This window comes from Siniperca chuatsi, linkage group LG12 (genome assembly GCF_020085105.1).
Source record: "Siniperca chuatsi isolate FFG_IHB_CAS linkage group LG12, ASM2008510v1, whole genome shotgun sequence".
In the NCBI taxonomy this organism is placed as follows: Eukaryota; Metazoa; Chordata; class Actinopteri; order Centrarchiformes; family Sinipercidae; genus Siniperca; species Siniperca chuatsi.
In genome coordinates this window covers 9833921-9857678 of record NC_058053.1, presented here as the reverse complement: position 1 = coordinate 9857678, position 23758 = coordinate 9833921, and the positions used below count along the sequence as shown (strand labels likewise).

The following is a 23758-nucleotide window of genomic DNA, read 5'->3' as shown; positions in this document are numbered from 1 at the left end:
CATTCTTGCTTTGTGTGAGCTAATCCCCTTCTCTATGCTCTGTGGCTGAATGAGGAGGGCTGCTGGAGGGAGGGGGTGAAGTTTTATTTATTTTTTTTTGTTTTTCTAGTTTCTTTTATCTAAGAGTCTAGCCAGTTATGCACAAAGACACTTGGCTCTTCAACATGAGCGTGTTCTGTGCTCTTTATTTCCCATATTTTAAATTTATTCAGGTAGCCCACCCAACTAGACTTGGGGGGGAAAAAAGTCTGTGCTTTATTTTTTTAATAAGTGTGCGTTAAAATACAATTTATTGTGCAGATTGATCAAGAAATCTGCAGGAATAGTGCCGTAACCTGCAATTGATAGTTAGCTTTTGAATTTAATACTGGTTTGAAGCAGAGTGTGTATGTTTAGTCTCCACTTCTCTTTGGAGTGACCATAAGTCTGAAGTCAAAAATCACACAAAACATGTTTTTAATTAATTTGCTCTTAGCATAACATACCTAATACATTACCTTTGGTCTCTGTTGGCAAAGTCACCGTAGCATTAATGCCAACTATAGTCTGCCTGCAGACCATTTTCAGCTGTGTAAATAGTGCTGTACTACCCCCTGCTGGTTGGCAAGCTGTCAACTGCCTGCATACTTCAGGCTCATAATGTCTATGCTGTTTTTAGGCTTAAAAGCAGCATATTTGTCAAGACCTATATGTCTTAACGCTGACTGGTCAAATGACTGTGGGAGAGTGCTAAAGTACCACTGCGGTGAATGCTCCCTTTCAGGCATGCTAGCCTTGGTGCTGGGAGGGGAGAGTGAAGCAGCAGAGCCACAAATTCATACACTGGAAACAAAATCCAAATCTGTGGTCACACATGCAGAATGACCTCTTTCTGACCAAACAGTAGTTGTCCATTGTCAGTGCAATGCGTACAGGGTTAGTCAGCCAAACAAATTATCATGAGTTTATTCAATTTCCCCCCCAATACAGTAAGAACATGTATTTCCCTTTAACCTGCTTGGACTTGGAATGATTGGTCTTCCTGAGTTTCTTGGGCAATTAACTTTTTGAATCATTGGCCATTTTCCCAGTCCTATCATAATGTGTATGTGTGTGTGTGTGTGTGTGGGGGGGTTTTTAAATGTGTTTTGCACATCTTTAATGTAGCCCTTGTTTTCTTTTCTTTTTACTAAGCCATGAAAATCAACTTTTAGATTTTTGAGGCTTGCATGATATAGTTAGTCCACCACTGTAATCAGTAAATCTCTATTTTCAGAAAATTACATTTTCAGTCTGTGGTGCTGCAGTTGAAAGTGAATCAGTTTGAAAAGGTGTATGTGCTGGTGCTTTCATGTACTTCAACATCTGCGATTTGAGAAACAGTCATGTGGGCGTTATTGACGTCACAAAGCAGTCGAAGGAGTTGTTAAAATCACATAAATGGTGATATGAGTTGTTATGAAACCACTGGGGTAAAGATTTTAGGATGAAAGGAACTCATAAGCAGTGTTTCAATCCATTCACTGGAAAGAAATTAATATGAGTTAAGAAAAACAAATCTCAAAGCAAACTGGAAGTGAGGGTTAAAGGGGGGGGGTCCAGATTGTTTGAGCAAGTGTATTTGTAGTATTTAAGGTGTGATGACAAGTAATGAGGTTGTTTATGTGCTGATGAAAAGAGGTAGATTAATCAATGTTCTTTTCTCACAGTGACATTGAGTACCTGGACTCACATTATGCTGCTCTCAAATATACACACTCACTCGCTTAATAGGAATTTATAATTTAGGAATTGGTGATTTTCGATTGTTTGTATTTTACCTTTTGTATGGCTTTTGGGTGTGATTTTTCATGTAAGCCATTACAGGTTTCTACCACACCCTCACACATACTTTTATATTTCCTTCATGTGTATTGTATTTATTTATGTGAAACAAAAAATAAATACTGGCAGCAGAGTTACGGTTAGGGCCTTTGAATTGCTGAATACTGTACCCACCCACTCCAACAGGGCTAACTAAGGGAAGTGATTTCATTGAGCATCTGTACTCTAATTAGACACATTTAATGAGCAGAGGACTGCTCAGGTACACAAAATAAAAACATACATGTAGCAAAAATATACACATAGCGTATACATATATATTTACACAGCATTATACTACACTGCCTGAGTGTAGAGATCTGACTGTGAGGATGGGTGACTTTGAGTTTACTATGTACAGACTTCACATTATGTGTTTATGACATTAGCAAAACACATGACCACATCACTGCGAATTCTTTTAAAGTAACTAACTTTTAAAGTAACTTTGCTTCAGTGAGACACAAAATTAATCAGACTCCTTTTGTCTACTACCAGACAGAGATGACAGCTTGCAGACATTATGAGGCTTTGTGTTTAAAGAAAAACAACAAGTGACTCAGTTGGCTTGTTGAGTCTAAATTTTTGTGACATGTCAGACATTTCTCTGATCAGCAAGGCACAACAAAGGCATGGGGTATGGAGTTTGGGATTAACTGGTGGCATTCTGGCAGAAATTGAGCATTTAACAACAGGAGATCTGTTCAGGTCTTTTGTTAAAGTTGAATTGGTAGTAAGGCATGCATTGGCACTAGTATTTGCCACCAGATGGCAGTGTATACCAGCCTAGCTCTTTGAAGTCTCAATAAATCTTCTACGAGCCAGTGGGATGTGCATTTGTAGCCTGACAATACAGCTCTGTGTGAATATATAGATTTTTAAAGAAATCTGATGAAGCCACGTCTTTGCCTTTTTGAATATAAATATAGTGTAATGATGGAGCATGTTGCCTCACAGTGTTGGTCTGTAATTCGGCAATGTTTTTTAAAATGTGTATTAGTTATGTGTGTTTCATCATTTAAATATATAAGGGTAGTTTTCAGTGTGACAGGAGTAAGAATCCTGAGGTGGAAAACCGCTTAGCTCCGTTTCAACTGTCAAAGCAAATTTTCTGCAAATGTTACAAACAGTGCAAATTGGTTGTTTCTCTATTAGCAGGGCTGACATAATGTGGCTACTTCAATGTCAAAAGACATCTAAAATGGAAAGTCTAAATACTATAAGTAACAGTGTGTTATGCTCAGGAGGAATTTGAATGAATCCTAAAGGTCGTCTGTGAGGTTTGGGTGAACTCAGAGCAGTTTTATAAATTAGATTTTGTGGGTCGTTAATTCCAAACCAAATTTTCCATTTTTATGCCATTGTAAATTATCAGCATAAACATTAAACCGTTGACTGGCAACGCATAAGATTATTTCTATCAGATCCATCATTTACACTGATGCCCAAAGTAGAAACAAGTGTGCCTGTACTTCCTGTCCCCCTGGTATATTGTCATTAATCTATTTTTCTTTTTTCTTTCTTTCATGTTTCCCTGTGGCCTGCCCTTTTTGCTGTAACAGGTAAGATTTTCCTAAATTATTTTTGTTTTGACTCACTATGATCCATGTTTTAATTCAAGAAGTGCAGTGGAATCCAGGTTTTAAGAGGGCAGCGTAAAGTTGACTACTGATTCTCAACTGAACATGCTGAACCAACTGACCTCATTTTACTTAAAGTATGTCTACAATGTGATGATCATTAACATCAGACTGTGAAGAATGTGGCCTGATTACTTGCTAATTCAGATGTGAGTAAAGGAAGTGCGTGAGGTTGCATCCTATTTAAGGAAGTCCCCATTTAATATTGTTATCGTCCACTTGATAGCAAGTTCAAGTCCACTGTGGCAGAGAACATGAATGTCAAACATAAGTCGCTCCTTTTACTTGAGAAGTTACAGAAAGCAGCATAAACAAAATTTACTTCAAGTTTTTCAAAGGAGTTACAGGGGACTGAATTGAACTCAGAAGATGGCAGTGTGGATTGCTGTTACTCCTTTTGCATACAGTTATAATATGTGTTGATAGACAAATTGTATTGGACTTGATATATCGGAGCAGATATTCTCTGCTACTCATCGGTACCAAAACAGGCCCCATACCAGATTCCTAAACAGTGTCAGGATTTGTGAACTGTAATTAAGCCTGAAATAAGTGTCACCTATGAAATTGCCTTATGAAGGTCTCTAATAGTTGGCATATGACCTTATCCTGGTCTCTGTATAGTTGGAATAGGACAGAAAATAGACAGAAAGTTCAAGTATCCTGAATATAAGAGCAGAAGGATCATCTCAGTGAAAGTGGCACGATGCTGGTGAGACTAACTGTAAAGTCGTGCAGGAAACAACACTTTGTTTGTTTGTAGCTAAGCTGTGCTTATGATAGCTCTGCTGTCGTCAAAGATTTAGGCCCTGACGGTGGAGTCATCATTACTTAATCCACTCACTGCCCTGTCCACTGCTCTTCACTTGTAATCTTGCATGTGCTCGCGCACACAAACACATGTGGTCAGCATTTGTAGCCCTAATTGTTCCAGAGTTATTGATTTGATGAACTCTCCCTGACCTATTTCATCAGCTGATTTAAAAGGCAAAGAAAACATGATCAAGGTTCTTTTCACTGTAAATGAATCTAGCCATGATTTTTTTTCAAGTAATTAATTCTTTTTTTATCTATGAAACGTTATGTAAAGACACACGTTTCTGCATTATATTTGATAGCACTGTTGACATTTAAAAAGTCATGAAAAAGGATTCTGTTGGCCTGCAGTTGCCAAAGGCGATTCATGAAATAGGTTTGCTTTGAGACAACATAGGCATTCTTGGTATTCAGAGAAGTTTGGAAAGGCTGAAACAAACTATGATGGACCGTAGCATTCTCCTTTTAATTTCCTGGCCAATCAATGACGGATCGATTTGTCTGAGAGACCTGCAGATTGTGTTGGTGGGAGGTATTTTGAGATGTAGACTAGGGCATGAGAGAGAGAGATGACTCACTTGGTTTTGTGGTTCTGTGGAGTATTGAGAGAAAAACAGCCTCCCACCAGTTAACACAAACACACGTACAGTATATCATTCTGTGAGCTACAAGGTGGAGGCTGTGTAACAGGTGTGTGTGTTGTAATGCTTTATGACCCAGACATCAGTGTGAGTAATCTGTCCTCCTCCATCAGATTCTAAAAGATAAGCCATACCAGGAACAAAAGAGATGTTCAGTTCAAATGGAAGATGGAGATAAATGGAAACGGTCTTATCTTTGTGAAGAGCAATTTGAGTTTAAGACTTTGAAAGTGAGGACATTTTCTAAAGATGTAGTTTCATCAATGCCAACAACTTAAAACTGGCCGAAGCTGAAACGAAACCCCAGCTGACTTGATTTCTCTTACTTTGGTTTCTCTGAAAAGCCTGAGGCACAACTGGCATATCTTGTTTTGATTTTTATGTTACTATCACAATATTCCTCAGTTGTTTATATGGCTCTCAAAATACATTACTGACGCCACTGAAAATAGCTGTAAGGTATTATTATGTAACAGTAGCCTGTTGGGAATATACATTATGAGTTCACTTAATTTTAATTTCATTGATGTGTTTGCTGTTTAGAAACGCAGGTACATCCAATTGTTGATTCTGTATTTACATTTCTATAAGGAGATATGCATCACTACATTCACCTTCCAACCCCATAATGTGCCTTCTCCAATCATCTTTAGTGCTGCGGTTAGCATTATTTCTGTCCCCTGTTGTCTGGACTCGGAGCGCTGTGTGTTCTTTGGCTGCTAATCCTTTTAATGCCAAGTTTCACTCCACATTACTCAAACCTGCTGCTCACACACACATCACACACACTTATGTAACTTGGATCTTGTGTGTGTATGTGAGAGAGAGAGAGAGAGAGGGGGAGAGTTGGGACCCGTTCTGAAACAAGTTACTTTTCCTGTCAGTGGGTACTGAAGTGTCTTGATAAACAATGCAGATGTTATTTTCTGAGCAACTTGCCACAGATAGCATTTAGCAGCAGAAGCAGAAGGTCTACCTGCTACAACTGAGATGTCATTGTTTCATTTCTTTAGTCTTCAGTAATTTATAAGGATGTTTGAGGACCACACCTGTGTTTGTTTGTGCATGTTAAGCCCATTTGCTAGATGTGATTTGCACAGCTTCCCTGTGTTTATGTGCAGAATCATCAGTGGTGCTTTAGGTTGGCCAGATATTCCAGTAGATCTACTATGGTGTGAAGTGTGAAGAGAGGATACGTTTCCTTCCATCATGTATCCTACAGCTTGCTGTTTGTTTATTGTAACAATGCACAACCAGATATTGCACATTTTTAACATTTCTGCATTTTTATTGCAGAAAAGCTGACATTTCCCATCTGCACAAATCTGACCTGATAATTTGCTAAATTTAGTGGAAATGTCAATCATAATATCAGGTTTGAGAATCAAATGAAATGTGCTATCTGTTGAAACACAGTGCAAAAAAGAAACAAAAATCAGTCAAACCATATGTATTTATCTATTTAAGACAAATATTTATTTGACTTTTTATCTGTTCCTTGCTCTCCCTCCGTCCTCTTTGAGACAGCACTAATGCTGAGGCTGTGGATCTAGGCCATTCTAGCTCTTGTGTCTCTGGCTGACTCTCTCTCCTTCCTTCCGTGTGTGTGTGTGTGTAAGAGTTAGTATAGAGTGAGGACTAAGGACTTGCTGCTGTCAGCCCAAATGCTCCAATAGCACCTCTCTCTTACGTATGGAGGCCAAAATGGCCACTCATCATTCCTCCCTGCTTCTCTGACTGACTCACTCAGTAGCTCTCTGTCATTCTCCATAGTCAGGGTGTGACTATGGAAAACCACTGCCAGGGCTTACTGGTAAAGTCTGTGTGCGCTTTCCACTATCAAACTACAGCTCAGCCAAAAGCCTTTACAATTCAACAATTCAATAGGCCTCTTTTTTTTCCTTTTTTTTTTTTCATCGCTGGGACATGCCAGGCCCCTTTTATGAACTTTTAGAGATTTAATTTCCCCCGAAACACAGCAGATATAAGTGCAGTTCCACTTCCTGTGAGTAACACATGTTTTGCCAAAAAACAGAAATTAAGCCAGAAACAAAACAGGCATACATATAGCCCTTCTCTCATCGTTATCAAAAGGAAACCATAGTGGATAGTTAGTACTATTAATGCAGCAGTGTTGAGTCTTTGCATAGAACCAGCAATGAAGCATGTTTATTTCAGTCATGCAGATAAAGAGCTTTATAAAGCAGTGCTTGTATACATTACCATGGAAATAAACCATTGTGTCATGCTTTTGGCTCATGTACTGAACTGTACTTTTCTGGTTAGATTGCCTTTCTTTTGTGTGATTTCATCATTTGTTTGCAATGGTAGCTGAAGTGCATTCATATTTTTACTTTTAGTAGACAGCCTGCATCAATAAATGGGCCTGCTCATGGTTGCATACATTAACTCATGTATTCAGTTTGTATTTCTGTGTGTATTATGTGCATGTGTGTGTGCACATTTCTAATGTTGACTACCATTGTTGATTTTCTTTTTTCTTTTCTTTTTTTTGTAGCTTCACAAAGCCAGACTACATTTTATGAGTCAAGTTTTAGCGCAGGTTTAAGTCTGAAAAGCATCCACTGAGAATCATTAATCATTGGAGGCTGGTTAGATATGCATTGAACCAGCAAACCAGTGTTTAGATGGCGACTTGCTACTTATTGAAAGTCCTGAACAATTGTCAAAGTTAGTCATTGTAGATATAAAATCAAGCATGATGCTGCAACTGCATGGCATGTTTTACAGCTCAAATATATTCAAAAGCTGATTTAGGTGGAAAGTTGGATGGAAATTTATCAATATTTCAAGTTTTTCAGATTTTCAAAATCAGACACAAAGACTAATGTGTTTGTTTGTGCACTTGGCTGTTAGAACAGTTAATGTTGATGTGAAGATGAGACCTGTCTGCTGAAGTGGTGTTGTGGTATAGTGGATCTTTTTACCGCCATTTAGGGTGGACAGGTACATGTAATCAGTGTATCTAGTTACTAGCGAGTGTGTAGTGTGGCAGTAATCATGCTGCTGTTGGCTCATGCCCAAATCACTTTTGGTGACCTTAGCCTGCTGTCCAGTAGCCTAATGCTTTTCCTGAACATCATGCAGTGCTATACTGTACATTTGACATCAAATAAACTAATGTTATGATTAAAATGATACAATGTTTGTAGCCTAAGCTGCTTGGGAAAGGCTCTATTTCATGTCTCATGGCATTGCAACGTTTGCCCTAGTCCAAGAGGTGGTTATGTCCATCCACTTATCATGTATTCTCACTGCAGGTATGTTAGACCAACAGAACACCACATAGGGAATACTGAGCCTTTAGAATTAAAAAAAAAAAAAAAAAAAAAAAAAAAAAAAAAATTCCAATATTTTTAGTTGATAAAACAAACAATGCTTTTCTTAACAAAGGTGTCAAAGTATGATTCAGTTCAGTTTCAAACCTGTTATAAGGTTGATTAGCTAAACTGAAGTGTTGTAAATCAGGCTGCTGTAGGACTGTATGACCCAACCAGAAGTCATGCGATACTGATTCACCGCAGCACACAGAGTGAGTTAGGACAAGTGAAATCCCCCGCATTGTGCATATCCTTCACCTGTTGTTTCTTGGCCGGCCGTCTCTAAGCCGGCGGAGGTTCTGTGAGTGCATGTTGTGTTTTCTGTCTGTGGAGGCACTAAGCCATCTTAAGGCAGCCTTTCAATGAGACATGACAAGATAAGACCCCGAAGCACAGGGTCTCTTGTCTGTCACGCAGAGGGCTGGCATAGAAAACTACTACAACAACATCACGATTCATTTTGAAACAAGTGTCTCTCTCTGACCTCTCAGTGATTCTGACAACTTTCATGTGACAATGAAAATATTATTGAGAAAAGTCTTATTGGTAATCTCTGTCATCTGTACTGTCAAGTCCCCTCATACATCACATCCAAACTAGACATATATATTGCATGTTCAGTGCATCAGTGTGCTTATAAAACTGCATGATTCTAAAAAGACACATAATTGTATGTTGGTCAGTAAAAAGACTTTGATTCATAGTATTTGGGACAGTAGGAGACGATACAGAGATTTATTGATGCTTGAGGCTCAAAGTTTTATTTTACATCTATGGCTATAAAAGGCAGGGGACTTATAGTACAGGAGTGGGAAATCACCAGGCCACATGATAATCTCTGTTGATGGTTTATGTAACTCCCAGTATCACATGATCACGCGTCACCACCCGCCCAGCTACTGTCTGTACTCAGTTATTCACTCACTAGTCAGCCATTCAACCACAAATGGATGACATAGACAGAGGAAAAATGAGGAGCACACACATACACTATCATCATAACCTTGCATGCTGCCTTTGATTCCCTGTGCAGCTGCACTCACTAATGCATCTATAGGGCACGACCCATATCTGTTCACCAAATTTAAGAAGGACGAGGGGTGTCAGAAAACAATCAACAAAGAAGCTCGGGACGTACTGCTCTGTTACTTTGGAGTGTATATGATCCTGCTGACGGACGGCTCCATGAGAGTGCGAGGAGTACAAGTGCAAGGCCATGACGAGATGGCAATGAAGCTTTTGTTCTGGGAGCTTGAGCAGCATCTCGAAAGGTAAAATAAAGACTGGGAATCCCCAGGGAGGCAGTACAGTGTGCCGCTGCTTGGGCCAATCACTACAGTAGCTGCACACAAAGGGCTGCATGGCTATATTGTCCTTTCCATTCAGTCATTCATGGCTTCGAGGGCAGCTTTAACATTGAGGGCTACTTGAAGCAGATACTATAAATTGGTTTACTGAGTACTCCTTGCACTGTAAGTTCAATTAAATTTAATATCTATAGAAGAAATATTGGAGGGTGCGTTAATGTATAGTAGTATAAATCTGTGCCACTTACTAATATCTCAAGGGGACTATGAGTAATTACACCCACAGCATGTTTCTTTTTTGTCACTGAATTGGTTGCTGTATTCTGGTGTTTTTTCCAGCTCTGTTGCCGTCACGTTGGTCCATTTGGTCCAGCATTTCACATGGAGTTACCCTCTGTACTGTGCTGTATAGCAACACACAAATACCACAGTATAATTGCTTTACAAGATAAACCTTGCTTGTTTTTTTTATTGTTGTTTTGTTTACATTTTGGTAAGAGTTTTCTGAAAGAATCTGCACTGAAAACTGGAAATTCTTAAGATAACATGAGGTGCTACAGTTACTAGTTTTTTTAGGTACACCAGTACAATCTAATGCAACTGATCATCTTAATGAAGTATATGTTTTTGTTGATTCAACTCCATGATAATTTTAAGGCCATAGTTAGTGGTAGTGTTCTATTAGACTGCATTTTATTGAGAGGTATTTCTAATATTGTCCCTTTTTTGTGTATGTAAGCTTCTTTTTTTTTTTAAATAACCCTTATAAAAAATATCCCTTATAATATGCTCTGTAACAGATTCCCCATTTTTTTATTGAGCAAAAAAAATCTAACTTATGATTTTGTGTTTTATACATTGTAAAAAAACAGATTTATATGTTTTGAAAATGATAAATTAGGTATAGATGGAATGCATATTTGATTTTGTAAAAAGGTGTGTCCTCATATGTATTTAAATTGTCCAACACTACTATGTTGAGCTGGATAAAAGCAGATAGTAGACCAGACCTCTGTTAAAGGACCTCAAGCATTGGTCTGCATACATTTTGGGTCATTTCGTTCTTAAGTTGCTTCACTGGGCAAGTGTTGTTTTACAGCAAAGCAGCAAGGCCATCAGTTGGCTGACCTACCACAGTCACATTCTGCTGTTATTACAGTTAAAAACCGTTGTTTAGTGTTTGGTAATAAATCAAGTACATGTACTAATAAAGCAGTATTTTTGTGATCTCCACGAAGCATCACAGGAACAGTATAATAGGTCAGCTCCACTGGTGGAAACTAGACATGGTGATATTGCAGTAGAATTAAAATAATGTTTAATGGTTAAAAAAGAAAAATCTACATTTTGTCTATTTCTTAACTGAAAAAAAAAATTAAAATATGAACTTTCATTTACAAACCTTACTAATCTATACAAACCTTAAACAACATCAGAAAACATTAACTTAGATCCAGCTGTTTTCCTAGTCTTTGTACTCTGGATTTGTTGAAAATCTTGTCACCAGTGGTTTATCAAAGGCAATTTTCTTGGAACATCATCCAGTTTTTCTCTTGGATAGCTGCCAGTTGTACCATGTATAGCTCCTACCAAGCCTGCGTGTGTGTGAGACTACATTAGACGTAGGTTTTATTCCTCAAGAGCTGCAGTTGTACTGGCTATTTGGGTCTGGGTAATTGGCTAAACCCTCTTCCAGTCAAAGAGACCGGAAGAGATAAGTGTGGCTTAGAGCCTCTTATTAAGCTATTAGCTTCTTGTTAAAGTGTTTGACTGGGATCAGAGGTGAGCAGAAGCTGACATCTGTACAAATACTCAGAGGCCAAATTAGCCAGGATGTGTGCTGACACCCAAATTAGCCTATGCCCCCAATTTACAGGTGACTACTGACTTTTAAATCGCTTGGACAGAACTCATTTTGGCTTTTAGTCAGTGTTTCAAAGATTTACTGAATCGCCAAATTGGTCAACCAGGATTTTTGTTATGTTGAGGTGTGTGTGTGTGAGAGAGTGAAAGTGTGTGTGTGAGAGAGTGAAAGTGTGTGTGTGAGAGAGTGAAAGTGTGTGTGTGTGTGAGAGAGAGAGAGAGAGACATCAGAGGCAAGAATGTCACGAGTGTGTACACATGATTTTGAGGGTTTTTGGGTGTACATGGAATGTGTGAGTGGTCTTTTCAGAGTGTGTAGGGAGGTGTGTGTGTTTGTGTGTGTGTGGGAGGAAGGAAGGGAGTCTTGTTTAGAGGATGTCTGTGGTGGTAATTTCTGTTTGAAGGAATTGTTTTAGGTGTGTCTGTGTGACAAAGGTACCCCCCTCTATAAAGTGTTGTGAAGACAGTTTTGGGTGTGTGGAATAGTTGTTTAGTCAGATTGACCTTGTTGATCTCCCATGTCTTCGATTGTCTTAAAGACATTTGACAGATGTAAACTGGGTCATATATTATTTTGCAAACAACAGTTGTCAACTTAGGTACCACAGAGGAGTTTAAATTCACATAAGACATGTTTTAATCAAGTCAGTGACAGTCTAGGTTTGTCTCCAAGACAAATTGCTTAGGAATATGCCGGTTGCACCTTATTTTGGAAGTGGTATGAAGGTGCTTCAGTGGAGCATAATGGTGCCTTTGCCATTGTTTTATTCAGTCAAAAATGACTTCTTACTATTTTGCATCACTTAAAACCACATATAGCTATAAGCGTATGAAAGATGTCATTTCAATTGTCTAACAGGCCAACAAAAATTCAAGGTAGCTAATGAGATTTGATTGACAAAACCTCCTCAACAATTTTTGATTTTGACAGAAGTTAAACCAGTTGCGATCTTGTCATATATCATCATACATCTTGTTAGTATATTTTTGCAAGTGGGACTGTGTTCATCTACTGTGCGCTCGAGGCTTTTAAATATGTCACCCTTTGCATTGATTGATATGTACCTTCCAATTGTCCCAGTCTCCAGCTTCACACTTGACAGCCTGAACATCTAGTATTTGCCCTCAGTGCTAAGACAGCCTCAATTGTTTGAAATGAAATTTAAATGTTTGAGGCTTGTTGTTTTGCCAGGATTTCTTGATAATGTGGCTCAGCCTCACAGTTCTGCAGTGCTGTACAAGGCCACATGGGGGCAACATATGTATAGACATGATAGCACTTCATGAAAGCCCAAAGCCTTTTGTGTGAATACTGGCCCAGTGCTTAATGGCTTATTTCTATCTGATTATTATGCTCAGATATAATACTGTTGTTATTGTAGATAGATGAATCATGCTGATTATTTTCAGAAATGTGTTGAAAGGTATGGTTGATGACATTTTTGTTGTGGGCAGTGTTGAATGCTGGCATAATATTTTTTAAATACCATAATACTGTTAGGGTAACCATGGACAGTGTGCCTCTGTATACTACTTTATTGTTCCCAAGACAGGGCAGTTAATCTTGTTGAAAGGGCTATATTATAAAAATGCCTTGGTGCACAATTTTACACATTGTAAAATGCCTAAATTTGAGGTAAATGATGCAAAAGGCATACAATGTCTTGTATTAAATACAAATGTGTGACCTAAACCTCCAAAACTGCCTATATTCAATATCAGAATATAACGGACCACATATCATTTTGTCTGAGTGAGTAACTATGAGACGAAATTATTAGCAGAGGAATTCCCTGTAAGTGTTCCCCGGGGATGAAAGACACTGAGCTTTCTTGTTAGGGAGATAAGAACAAGATTACATCTCTAAGGTTAAATTCTGTGTTAATAATGCCCAAGAGTAGCAGCAGCTGCCGGCACATTCACAGTGAAACAGGCTCTGATTCGTGTGTAATGCCGCTGAAAATGAACAGACCAAAGTCTTGCCCCTCCCCTGCCTGTTGTTCAGTACTACAGCTCTTTCTTCTTCCTTTCCCATCCGGTTTTCCCCGGTTTCATCCACCTCCTCTCCGTTCTTGGAATATTTTATGCAAAAACATGTCAGCTGAGCGGCAGGTGGGGGCGTTTCTGAATAAATTATTCAAACAGCCTCCGCCTCGACCAATCAGGGGCCGGCCTCTCGGTTTGTCGCTGGATAAATTATGCGGGCTTGTCCCGAGCTGCAGATATTTGTGTAGAGCCGAGATGAGCTGACCTTGGATCGTATTTGTACTGCTGCGGTCGCTGCACGAGCTTCACCGGACAGAATATATAATAGCGCGTGTGGATGTGTCTCGCGGAGGTGGTCGTGTGGCGGTCGAGACGAGACCCAGGGCTGTTTGTTGACTCACTGTAAAACATGACCAGCATGAATACGCCGTGCTACACCGTGGCTATGGATCTAGGCGTCTGCCAGCTGAGAAATTTCTCCATATCGTTTCTGTCGTCGCTATTGAGCGCAGAGAGCTCGCACGTCAAACTCGACAATGGGTAAATACTGTTTTTTACATGCACAGCTCTGCCTCTGTATTCAGGGCTCAGCTCCCTTCACTTGCAGCAGTATGTCACCGCTTTGTGATGGAGGTAGTGCTCAGTATCATCACACTCACAGAGGCCACACCGCCGTGAACGCTTTGTAGGAAAGGGCATGAGGAATTGTTCCACAATGACACCAGGGCGTTGATTTTATAGAAATTTCCAGAGGCTTCCTGTAACAACCCACATTTCTATAAAGGGAGACAGGCTGGTTCGCCGTAGGCTGCGGCACTCCATCTTTTTTCTTTTTTTTTTTTTTTGTATTACAGCACAGATTTAAATGCTTTATTAATTTCTCTTTTCTTCTTTTGCAGTTCGTCAGGAGCCAGCGTTGTGGCCATAGACAACAAGATCGAACAAGCAATGGTGAGTTTTCAACTTGTTTCTCTCTTTACACTTTGGAAAACCTTGCCTACTACAATGGCTTTTAGCCCATAGTATTAGTTATATGGAATGGATGTTTGTTTAAAGGATAGGACTTCATTAGGAAATATATTCAGGGATAGATGACTTATTGTCCTGAAGAAATGTGCGGGACAGGGACAATAGTGTTTGTAATCATTTAAATCTCTGGCAACAAAACGATAAAGGAGGCTTTCGTATGTTAACTGTAGAGTAAAATGAATGTTACTTGGTATTATACTGTGCTGGTCTCTTTCAGAAATAACCGTGTAAATTATGATAGGGCCTAAATACAGTTTATGCTAATGTGAAAGTGGTTAGCTTAAATCTTAGCGTACTCTACAAAATAACGGAAACTAACTACAGGCACCTCAAACCAACCGCTGTATCCAGCTTGAGACAACGTCGCGGACGTTTTATTTATCAGTGCAATGAATTTGTTGGCTCACTTGTGATATTATAAAAATAAGTCTCGGAATTCAGAGCTTTTCCCCCAGGAAACCAAACGGAGTTTTATTTTCTGTTTCACTGTCTGTTGTTGTTGCTGCTGTCAGCTCTGTTGCTAGGCAAGCTTGAAGGCTCACACGCCTGGTTATAAATATCTCGGCCTCTGATTGGCCCACACTTAAATGTGGGCAGGGTTAATGACGTAGCACCCTGGGAATACATTCTTTTTATCACCTTTATTATCACCAGATTAGATTTGATATGGCATCATCACTTTTAAAGATCACTTTCCACTTATGTCATTATGCATGATTAATTTGTAATGTTTTCAGGTAACAATCATTTTGTACTGTATTTGTGGTTCTTAGTGGCAGTATGTTAAATTTTTTGTTAGGCATTTCAATCACACATTGATTTCTACTTAGCATATTCCAGTACTGAATATGTTGGCAGCGCTCTGTTAATCAATCAAATAATACATAAAATTGTCTGTATTTTTAAAATTGCTTTTTAGAATTGATACAATTTTCATTAGCGTTATTCTTTAGTAGCATTTGTCTGGTTTAAAGAGCAAACTAATTTTTAATCCAGATTAAAAAAAGAGCTGTTTCATATTGTAATAAGTTACAAGGCCAGGTATTACCACACATACTGAAGAACATCACTCCCATATCATTACAAATTCTCTGACTAGCAGTGTTGTGAAATACATTGTAGTCAAACTTAAGAAAATGTTAGTTTTTTTATGTTTCTTAAAAGTTTACATGTTTCCTGGCCCCAAATTGCACTTATGTGACACACACACACACACACACACACACACACACACACACACACACATATATAGATATAGATATATATATTATAGTTGGGGTCTCGGTACATTTCTTAGCATTTTTTGGTACTTGAGTTAGATTTATTTCTCATATGTGTCTAATTTCTGGCATCATGAAACATCTGAGACACAAAAATTGGGCCATAGGTTGAGTAAGGTTGAGAAGCTTTGGGTTAGTGCCTGACTTTTCTTTAATGTGAGGTTGTTGATATATTTCAGTGATAAACCCATATCTCTGTCTGTCTCAGGATCTGGTGAAGAGTCACCTGATGTACGCCGTGCGTGAGGAGGTGGAGGTCCTGAAGGAGCAGATCAAGGAGCTGATCGAGCGTAACTCCCAGTTGGAGCAGGAGAACACCCTGCTGAAGACACTGGCCAGCCCAGAGCAAATGGCCCAGTTCCAGGCCCAGGTTCAGACCGGCTCCCCGCCTGCCCCTCCAACAGCTGCCACACCGGGACCCCCAAGCACCGCCACCCTCACCCAGTCCACCTCGCACAGCTCTGGCCCTTCGGCGTAGCCCAGTCTGCACAGACAGACAGACAGACAGACAGTTTTTTGAGTTCTGCTACAGCAGCAGAGCTAAACCTTGCCTTCTATAGCAGAAGGTTACGCTGTTAGGACAAGAATTTGCACATATTTATCTCTCAGAAGGATGCAGCCAGCGGGACGAGCGGTGCAGTGCTGTACAGCAAAGCAAGAGGTGACAATCTTGACATACTGTATTTGGTGTCAGAGGAGGATTAAATCATCGAACATTTGCCAAATAACCCTTGGACATATCAACTAGAATGTCTTACCAAGAAGAAACAAAACAGCTTATCAGTGGCGGCAATATACCTAACTATAGATAAAAAAATCACTGTGCCTGTGTCTGGATTTTAAGTGATGTCGATTTTACTGATGATGGCTATGGAAGAGTAGGGGGTGGAGGATTGTATTGGTTGTTACCTTTTTTTGCTGAATGATGTAAATAAAAGCGGTTCTCTCTCAAGGCTAGATCCTAAAGTTACAGGTTGAGAGATTTGAGAGAGAGAGTAAAAAAAAAAAAGCCTTCTCAGTGACAAATGAAGAATGTGAGCAATTATTATCATGACAAAGTCCCCATCTGGAATGGGGGAGTCGGGGGAGGGGGTGGGAGGGTCTTTTGAACAACACTTGGCAGAATTGATGACGTTACTTAAACTGGGTTGGTGGGATAAACAACAACGTGGTTTCTTATGGAGATGATGATATTCTATTTCAGTATTTCACTTTCAAGCTCCTCATTTTGCCCTTGACGAAGCTCATCATTGCTGTTTTCTCAACCCTGCAGTGGCATGTAATTTAAACCTTAATTGACAGGGTTGAGACGTTGGGCTAAGCTGCATTTTCTCTTTTCCTAAAAGTTTGATGGGCAGAAGATGATGTATATTTCTGTATAGTGTAAGTACCATGTAAAATAGTGAGGGGAAGGAGAAAAACAACAGATGCTATCTTGGTCACACAGATTGAAGCAAGGAACGTGCTGGTCTTGCCCAGTCTGTGTCGTCTATTTTTAATGCTGTATTTTCAAGACTGTGGATCGACAGGAGTTTAGGTTATTTAACTGACAACACACAGCCAACAATGTCCATAGCCCTTACTATACCATTAACTCTTACTGTAAAACCATTTTCACTTGGCTCTTTTTCTTTCTGGAGTATTGCACCTGTATGATTTTTTTTTTCTTATTTTTTGACAGTGAAGTACTTCTGGATGAACAATATCTTAAAACAAACAAAAAAAATCCACACAAATACAAACTCTGGAGCTGTTTTTTTCTTTTTCATTCTGTGTATCAGTTGTATGCTCATGTTCTGTGCATGTTTCTGCAAAGACCAGATGAGATATTGTAACATAACATACCACAATTGCACTTGATAGCTGCACTTCACAACTTTCAATAAACATGCTTAAGGAAGAATAAACACCTGGACCTTTTCTGATTTCATTTAGATTCATTTAAGGTTCAACCAAAAACAATTGGTAACGCTTAATTCCAGATAATTTCCTAGGAAGTTTCTATGTAATGTGGCACCACTTAATGGTGAAAGTCAGATATTTTTGCAATAATGTGCAATGATTTGTCTACATGGCAACAACATATATGAAGAATAATATTTCCAATAATAAAGGATTAATGAATACATATTTACTTGGGTTTAAATGGAGGAGTTCTGTAAAGGGAATTCCTCTGGAGGTCAACAACTGCTTTTAAACTAAATGCAACAAACTAAAGTACGTTTCAGAACATTGTCTCTATTTTCCCTATAACAAGTACCAAATTACATACTTTTCAAGACAACTTTTAATTGAAATTGTTAAGAAATATTGTAAAATAAAGTGTTACTAAACGATTTAGTACGTTCTCCAGAATAACCTAGACAGGATGTACAAAAATTCATCATTTGGCCCATTGTGACGCACATTCTCCCCTTGACTGTCATTCAGTTGGCAAAAAAGTTGAGTACAATAATCCCACACAACACTGTAAGTATCTCTTTGCGGGGAAAAAAATTCACTATCTGTGATTAGAAGGAAACCTCTATATTATAACTGGAAATCACTGACTAGATTATATCTGATTTCATAGTGTTACAGGAAGGCTATGAGACTTCCTGTATACAAACTATAGTTAACACATATTTACCTTCATGAGTGACAGTGATACACATGCCTCAGATGTTGTATAAAACATTTATCCCCATCATTTTGTCACATGTAAGGTTATGGTATCACTCGTTTCTCTGGTATATGTGTTACTGTAGGTAATGTGGGCCAGTTCCATTTTTCTTCTGAATTAAAAGATGCTCAGTTGTTCTAGTCACTTACTTATAAGGATTATACAAGATATCAAGATGCTGCTACATATATTAATGCCATATTGTAGCATGGTCTGTTCATTTAGGCTTAGGTAATGTTATATTACATAAAGTTATATTACAACACCTGCTACTTGAGTTGATTATTCTTTTCATCCAGGGTGTAAAGACCCTAAAATGTGCCTCACAGTCTGACAGATTTGTTTTCTCTTGCAGACATACACTTTCTGTAGAGCTGTTAATGTCCAGATGACAGATGATCTGCCCATCATGTATAGTCTTTCATACAAATAATCAACAGTATTTTCTCACCTACTGCTGTTATTTTGCACACCCTAATTATAGGATTTAAAACCACACTATTATATTTCCACCACACTGTGTTCAGTATTCAAACCTGGAGCCCTCTGACAAGAAGGCTTTCCTCAAGCACTACAACTAAACCCCCACAGTACTGTGTGTGTGTGTGTGCGCGCGTGTGTGTGCGCGCGTGCGTGCGGATAAACACAGAGAGAAAAGCAGAAGTAAAACTGCGCTGCCTAAATGCTCGACATTTATTTGAAAAAAGATCCTTCTCACGTAACACAGACAAATACTTAAACAGACAGATATGGCACATTGTCAGCAGGAATCACTGGCCGCACACACTCATATATTATCAGTCAAACATTCATACACACACACACACACAAACACACAGGTGTCAAGTGAGTAATGAGACACACATGTTCTCCAGCCGGCGTGGTTTTAGACTGTCCATAGAAAAGCTGTCAGTACCACAGACTGCAACACTGTAAACACTGATCGGGGACAGGGAGATGTTCCGAGGACAGGCTGGTGGAGGCGGTGGTCGGGGAAGCTTCTCTCTCTGAGGTCTGCTGGATCCGAAGCTTTGGCGTCAGTCTCTGGGCCTCTGGAAGGGGTTGGGGGTGTGCAGGTGCAAGCTAGCCAGGCTCAGTGAGGGCATGAGGTGGGGACGGGAGTCCGGAGGCTCTTTTTGGATCACATCCCCATACGGATGCTCTGGATGATCTGAAATATGGCTGAGAGCAACAGACCGTGTCTGTCTGTTTCATTTTTGTTTTTTTTTCATAAACATGGCCAATTTCACAACCAAAATACAGAAACAAAACTGTCCAAACCCGGCACGTTCTCCTAGAGCATACAGTAAATATTCTGAGGCTATTAACGGACATATTATGGTACATATCATGACATTTTTACATGTCACAGTAGGAAAATCACGGGTGTAAATAATAAAATGAATGATGGCTGCATTCAATTTAGCTGCTTCAGTTTCAGGGTCCTGTTATTGTTCATGCTGGCTCACTGTGACACTGTCACAGCTTACTGGGACACTTGAATAGAGGAGAGCCATTGTTAATGTTATTAGTAACACCTGCGCTTTTTCTATGGCAAAGTCAAAATGTCCACTGTGAAAAAGGCTTATTAAGTCTAATTGTGTTTAATAAAGCAGATACAAGGCATATTGTACTACTAACTCCTCTGGATTCACTGGCGAGTGGCTGTAGAGCACAAAGAGTTCAATATACTATTAAAAAACAAGTCTAAAGAAGTTTAAAGTTGTTTGTGTTTTTAGTGTTTTTTTATATCTTAAATAGTTCTTTCCAGATTTTTTAAGGGACCTACATGTGGTTCATTGGCTTCTTTGAATCTCTAAATCATGGGTTTTAAATTTTTATCATGGGACCCAAAATTTTAATTGAGTGTGGCCCACGGACCCAGGCTCATGAGTGTGTAATTGACCACCATATTAGCTACATTAGCTTACAGCCACATTAGTGTAATCGACCACCATATAAGCTACATGAGCTTACTACCAACAAAGGCAAAAACATTACACAAACACACTTCCTTCTGTAGGTATAAAAGGTGCATACCTGATCCACACACAACAAATACAAAGAGGGCAAGCAGCCAGGGACCCACAGGATACTTCTCCTCTTGTGGTCGCTGTGGGAAAGACACACACACACACACATATAGTACATTAGCATTATTGCTACAACAGAAATGTGACAGATGCTGCAGAGCAAAAGTAAAACTGCTGGAACGTGGATAGATTTACAAAGAGGTTTCCCATTTCCATCACTGGCCAGGTTGTTCCTGCTTTTTTGCTTGGTCACTCTTTCTCCTTAAACCTGCCGTCACCAGTTATCTTGTTTTTTCAAAATTAGTGAGACGAGATGGTGATGTTCTCATCAAAATGTCCACAATAACAACTTTGTGGTTGCGCTGAACAAACCCAAGTGTCTGATTATACATATATATATATATATTCAAATTGTGGCTCAAGTGGAAAAGCACGAGTCGCCAGTCTAGACTGATTTAGGGAGAACCCTAAATCAGCTCCACCGGATGATATCATCTGTTTACACATGTTACATGTTTGTTTGCTGTTGGAGAGAGAGGTTGTTACAGTCAGTGATACAGCAATGATCTCAAGTGGTTGTTTTCTTCATACAATAATAGCGGTGTGTGTTTATCCTGTTACGGAGAGTGAATACAGAGCCTGAGCAGCCTCGATATTTGACTGTTTGAACTCCATTTAGTGAAGAGGAAGGGGACGAGGGAAAAACTGAGAAAAATGGTGACTGTACTCAAATCTCTGTGGTGAAATACTGCAGTGTAATCTTGTCAATGCCCAAAATACTATTCTGGCCATAAGTCTCATTCACACCAGTATTATACAGGAAAGACTAGGGATGCAGTTACTGCTTTTTTTCATTATCAGTTAATCTGTTGATTCTTTTTTAAATGAATCATTAAGTAAATCAATTGTCAGATTGTGACTGTTGGGTTGTTCGTGAGAGAAAGGGATGAGCAAGCCTATTAAATTCCCCCTAAATCTTGTGCAAAACGGTGTGGACAGATTCCGAAAGAACATGGCTAACATGTTCCACAGAGAGAGAGATGGAAAAACATTTGCTGCTTTTCATTGTATCACACAATCATCCTCAGCCTTCCTTTCTTGACCTTGGAAACTATGAGAGCAGCTACTAAATGGACCTTGTGGTGAGCTTGTTTTGTCAACTGCTATTTCCAAGGTCAAGAATGAACTTTCAACTTTAAAGCCAACATGGACGAGAGGTCCCAGGAGTGGAAATTTGAACATCTACAATTCCATAACAATTGGGCAAATGTGTGTGAGAAAATAGTGAAAAATGTCCCCAGAGCCCAAAGAGATGTCTTCAAATTGCAGTACAAAACTTACAAATATTCAGTTTACAATTATATAACACAGATAGAACCAGCAAATACTCACATCTGAGAAGCTGCAACCAGTAAATGTTTGGCAAATTGATTCGATTATCAAAATGGTTGTTGATTAATTTCCTCTCAACTGATTAACTTATTGACCTAGTTAAGACACAATATTCGTGTAATGCTAACTAGTCTGGACACAATCATATCACAGTCTTACACCTGGAACTGCAGCTAATAAACCCAAAAGTTTAATGTTGTCTCAAGGCTCAGACATGTGTCTGGTTGTGATTTCTCGATTGATCAATTGTTTTTTCTATTAGGCTACATGTAAAAAAAAAAAAAAAAAAAAAAAAAAATGGAAAATGCCCATCATCATTTCCCAGAGCCAAAGTTAACATCTTCAGATTAGTTGTTTGCTATCATAGAAATATTTGATTCAATAAAACTATCAAATATTCGCATTTGAGAGGCTGAGGAAGTGAATTTTTGTCATTTTTACTTAGAAAATGGTTGAAACAATTAACTGATTATCTATTGATCGATTAACCTTTTTTTGTTTTTAAAAAAAGCTTCATATTTACTCTGCAGTTTGGCATTTATTAAACACTTTAAGCAGCACTGGTTTCAGTTATTTTCCAGCCTGTATAATCATTATATATATATAAAATGTATTCTCACTATTGCACTCCAAACAAAGTAACACAGTCAAGTTACACTGCGGAGGGCGGTGACGCGCAGAGTGGATCCAGTCTGAATAAAGGACATTTTAATGAAACAGCTCAGCTTGGTGGGTCATAACGTACACTGATTATATATCAGAGGTGTTGCTGTATAGGGACATATGCGTGATAAGCAGGGTACACTTAACGGCCGGCTGGCATCATCACCATCAACACCATCCTCGTCATCATGCTGCTGTAATACCGGAGTGAACGTCACCTATCTGGGATAATGTCATGCTGGCATCTCGCTGCCAGTTAACGGCTCACCAGCGTCTTGGCTACGTTTCCTCTCTGCGTGATGTTCTTGCTGTGTTTCTCGTTGGCCATGCGGATCCTCTGTTTAGCCACCATCTTCCGGAACGATTATAAAACCCGGGATAAATTAGCCTGTTATTTTCTGGAGCTGCAGGCTGTCGACAGCACCCCTGCATCAAGCTAGGAGACCTCTCACACAATGGAACCGGAAACTCGCTCAATTCTCTTTCGAAATACGAGCATGAAATATTAGTGGTACAATGTTGGCGTTTAAAGAGCAGGCACGGAAAGACTTTGTTTTCTTTTACGAACCGCAGCGAGTGGATTTGTATTCGACACATTATTTTTTGTCGTGTTTTCCAAATTCTCACAGCAACTCAAATGTGAAGTGTTTGTCAAAACTTTTATTCTGAAGGTTATCACAGGAATTTGCATGCTTCATTTTGGTTTTCTTTACACAGCTCTTCTTTGCACCTGGGGGAGATGAGCGCGTGGCCAGGGGCGCGCTTCAGTCATCGATAATGGATGCTAATCGATTATATTTGTTGGGGGTGTTGAACAGAAAAAACAAAGTATGACAAGTGTGTTCTGTCACTATTATATGGTTTACAAAGTAAATAGTCAGACAGAGAACAACACTGTAGTCTGTATCAATATTAAAAAAAAAAAAGATTGATAATACTGTAATTGATCCCTGTGGGAAATTCACGTTGAAAAGTAAAAAAAACCAACGAAAAGAAAAGGAGGTTTAAATATAAGATTAAATCAAAACCTCTCTAAACATCAACATTACAACACAACAGGCAAAGAAGCTTCTCAGTAGGAAATTGCAGCCCTGGTGCAATACTTTTAATGAGACAGAATGATTTGAACGAATTAATTGCTCCAGTCCTAATTCCACACTACACTCTGCACAGTCAAGGGACTTTAATTATAGCCTTCACTACTATGCAGAAAGGGGAGAAATAACTTCCTGCTGACAAGATCTCTTAAGGTCAGTGTGATGA

The 23758-nt window shown here is 39.1% G+C and overlaps 2 protein-coding genes across 4 annotated transcripts in view; one reads left to right on the top strand and one right to left on the bottom strand.

Annotated features, from left to right (window-relative positions):
• Positions 1–17652, top strand: part of LOC122885378 (TSC22 domain family protein 1-like) — a 30371-nt gene extending 12719 nt beyond the window's left edge. The window contains exons 1-3 of one of the 3 annotated variants that reach the window (XM_044216373.1): positions 4884–9551; positions 14336–14387; positions 15954–17652. In XM_044216373.1, coding sequence (XP_044072308.1) covers positions 9289–9551; positions 14336–14387; positions 15954–16223 — 585 coding nt within the window. In that variant the 5' untranslated portion in view covers positions 4884–9288 and the 3' untranslated portion in view covers positions 16224–17652. Of the gene's footprint in view, positions 1–4883; positions 9552–13605; positions 13977–14335; positions 14388–15953 lie in introns of those variants that run through there. The other 2 variants (XM_044216374.1, XM_044216372.1) reach the window with 2 other exon arrangements.
• Positions 17653–19071: 1419 nt separating this feature from the next.
• serp2 (stress-associated endoplasmic reticulum protein family member 2) lies at positions 19072–22970 on the bottom strand. The gene is made up of 3 exons (XM_044216375.1): positions 22764–22970; positions 20448–20520; positions 19072–19589 (listed from the first exon to the last, which is right to left on the bottom strand). Exons 1-3 carry the CDS (start codon positions 22845–22847, stop codon positions 19549–19551), a joined length of 198 nt encoding a protein of 65 aa, XP_044072310.1. The 5' UTR covers positions 22848–22970; the 3' UTR covers positions 19072–19548.
• Between the last annotated feature and the right edge of the window lie 788 nt (positions 22971–23758).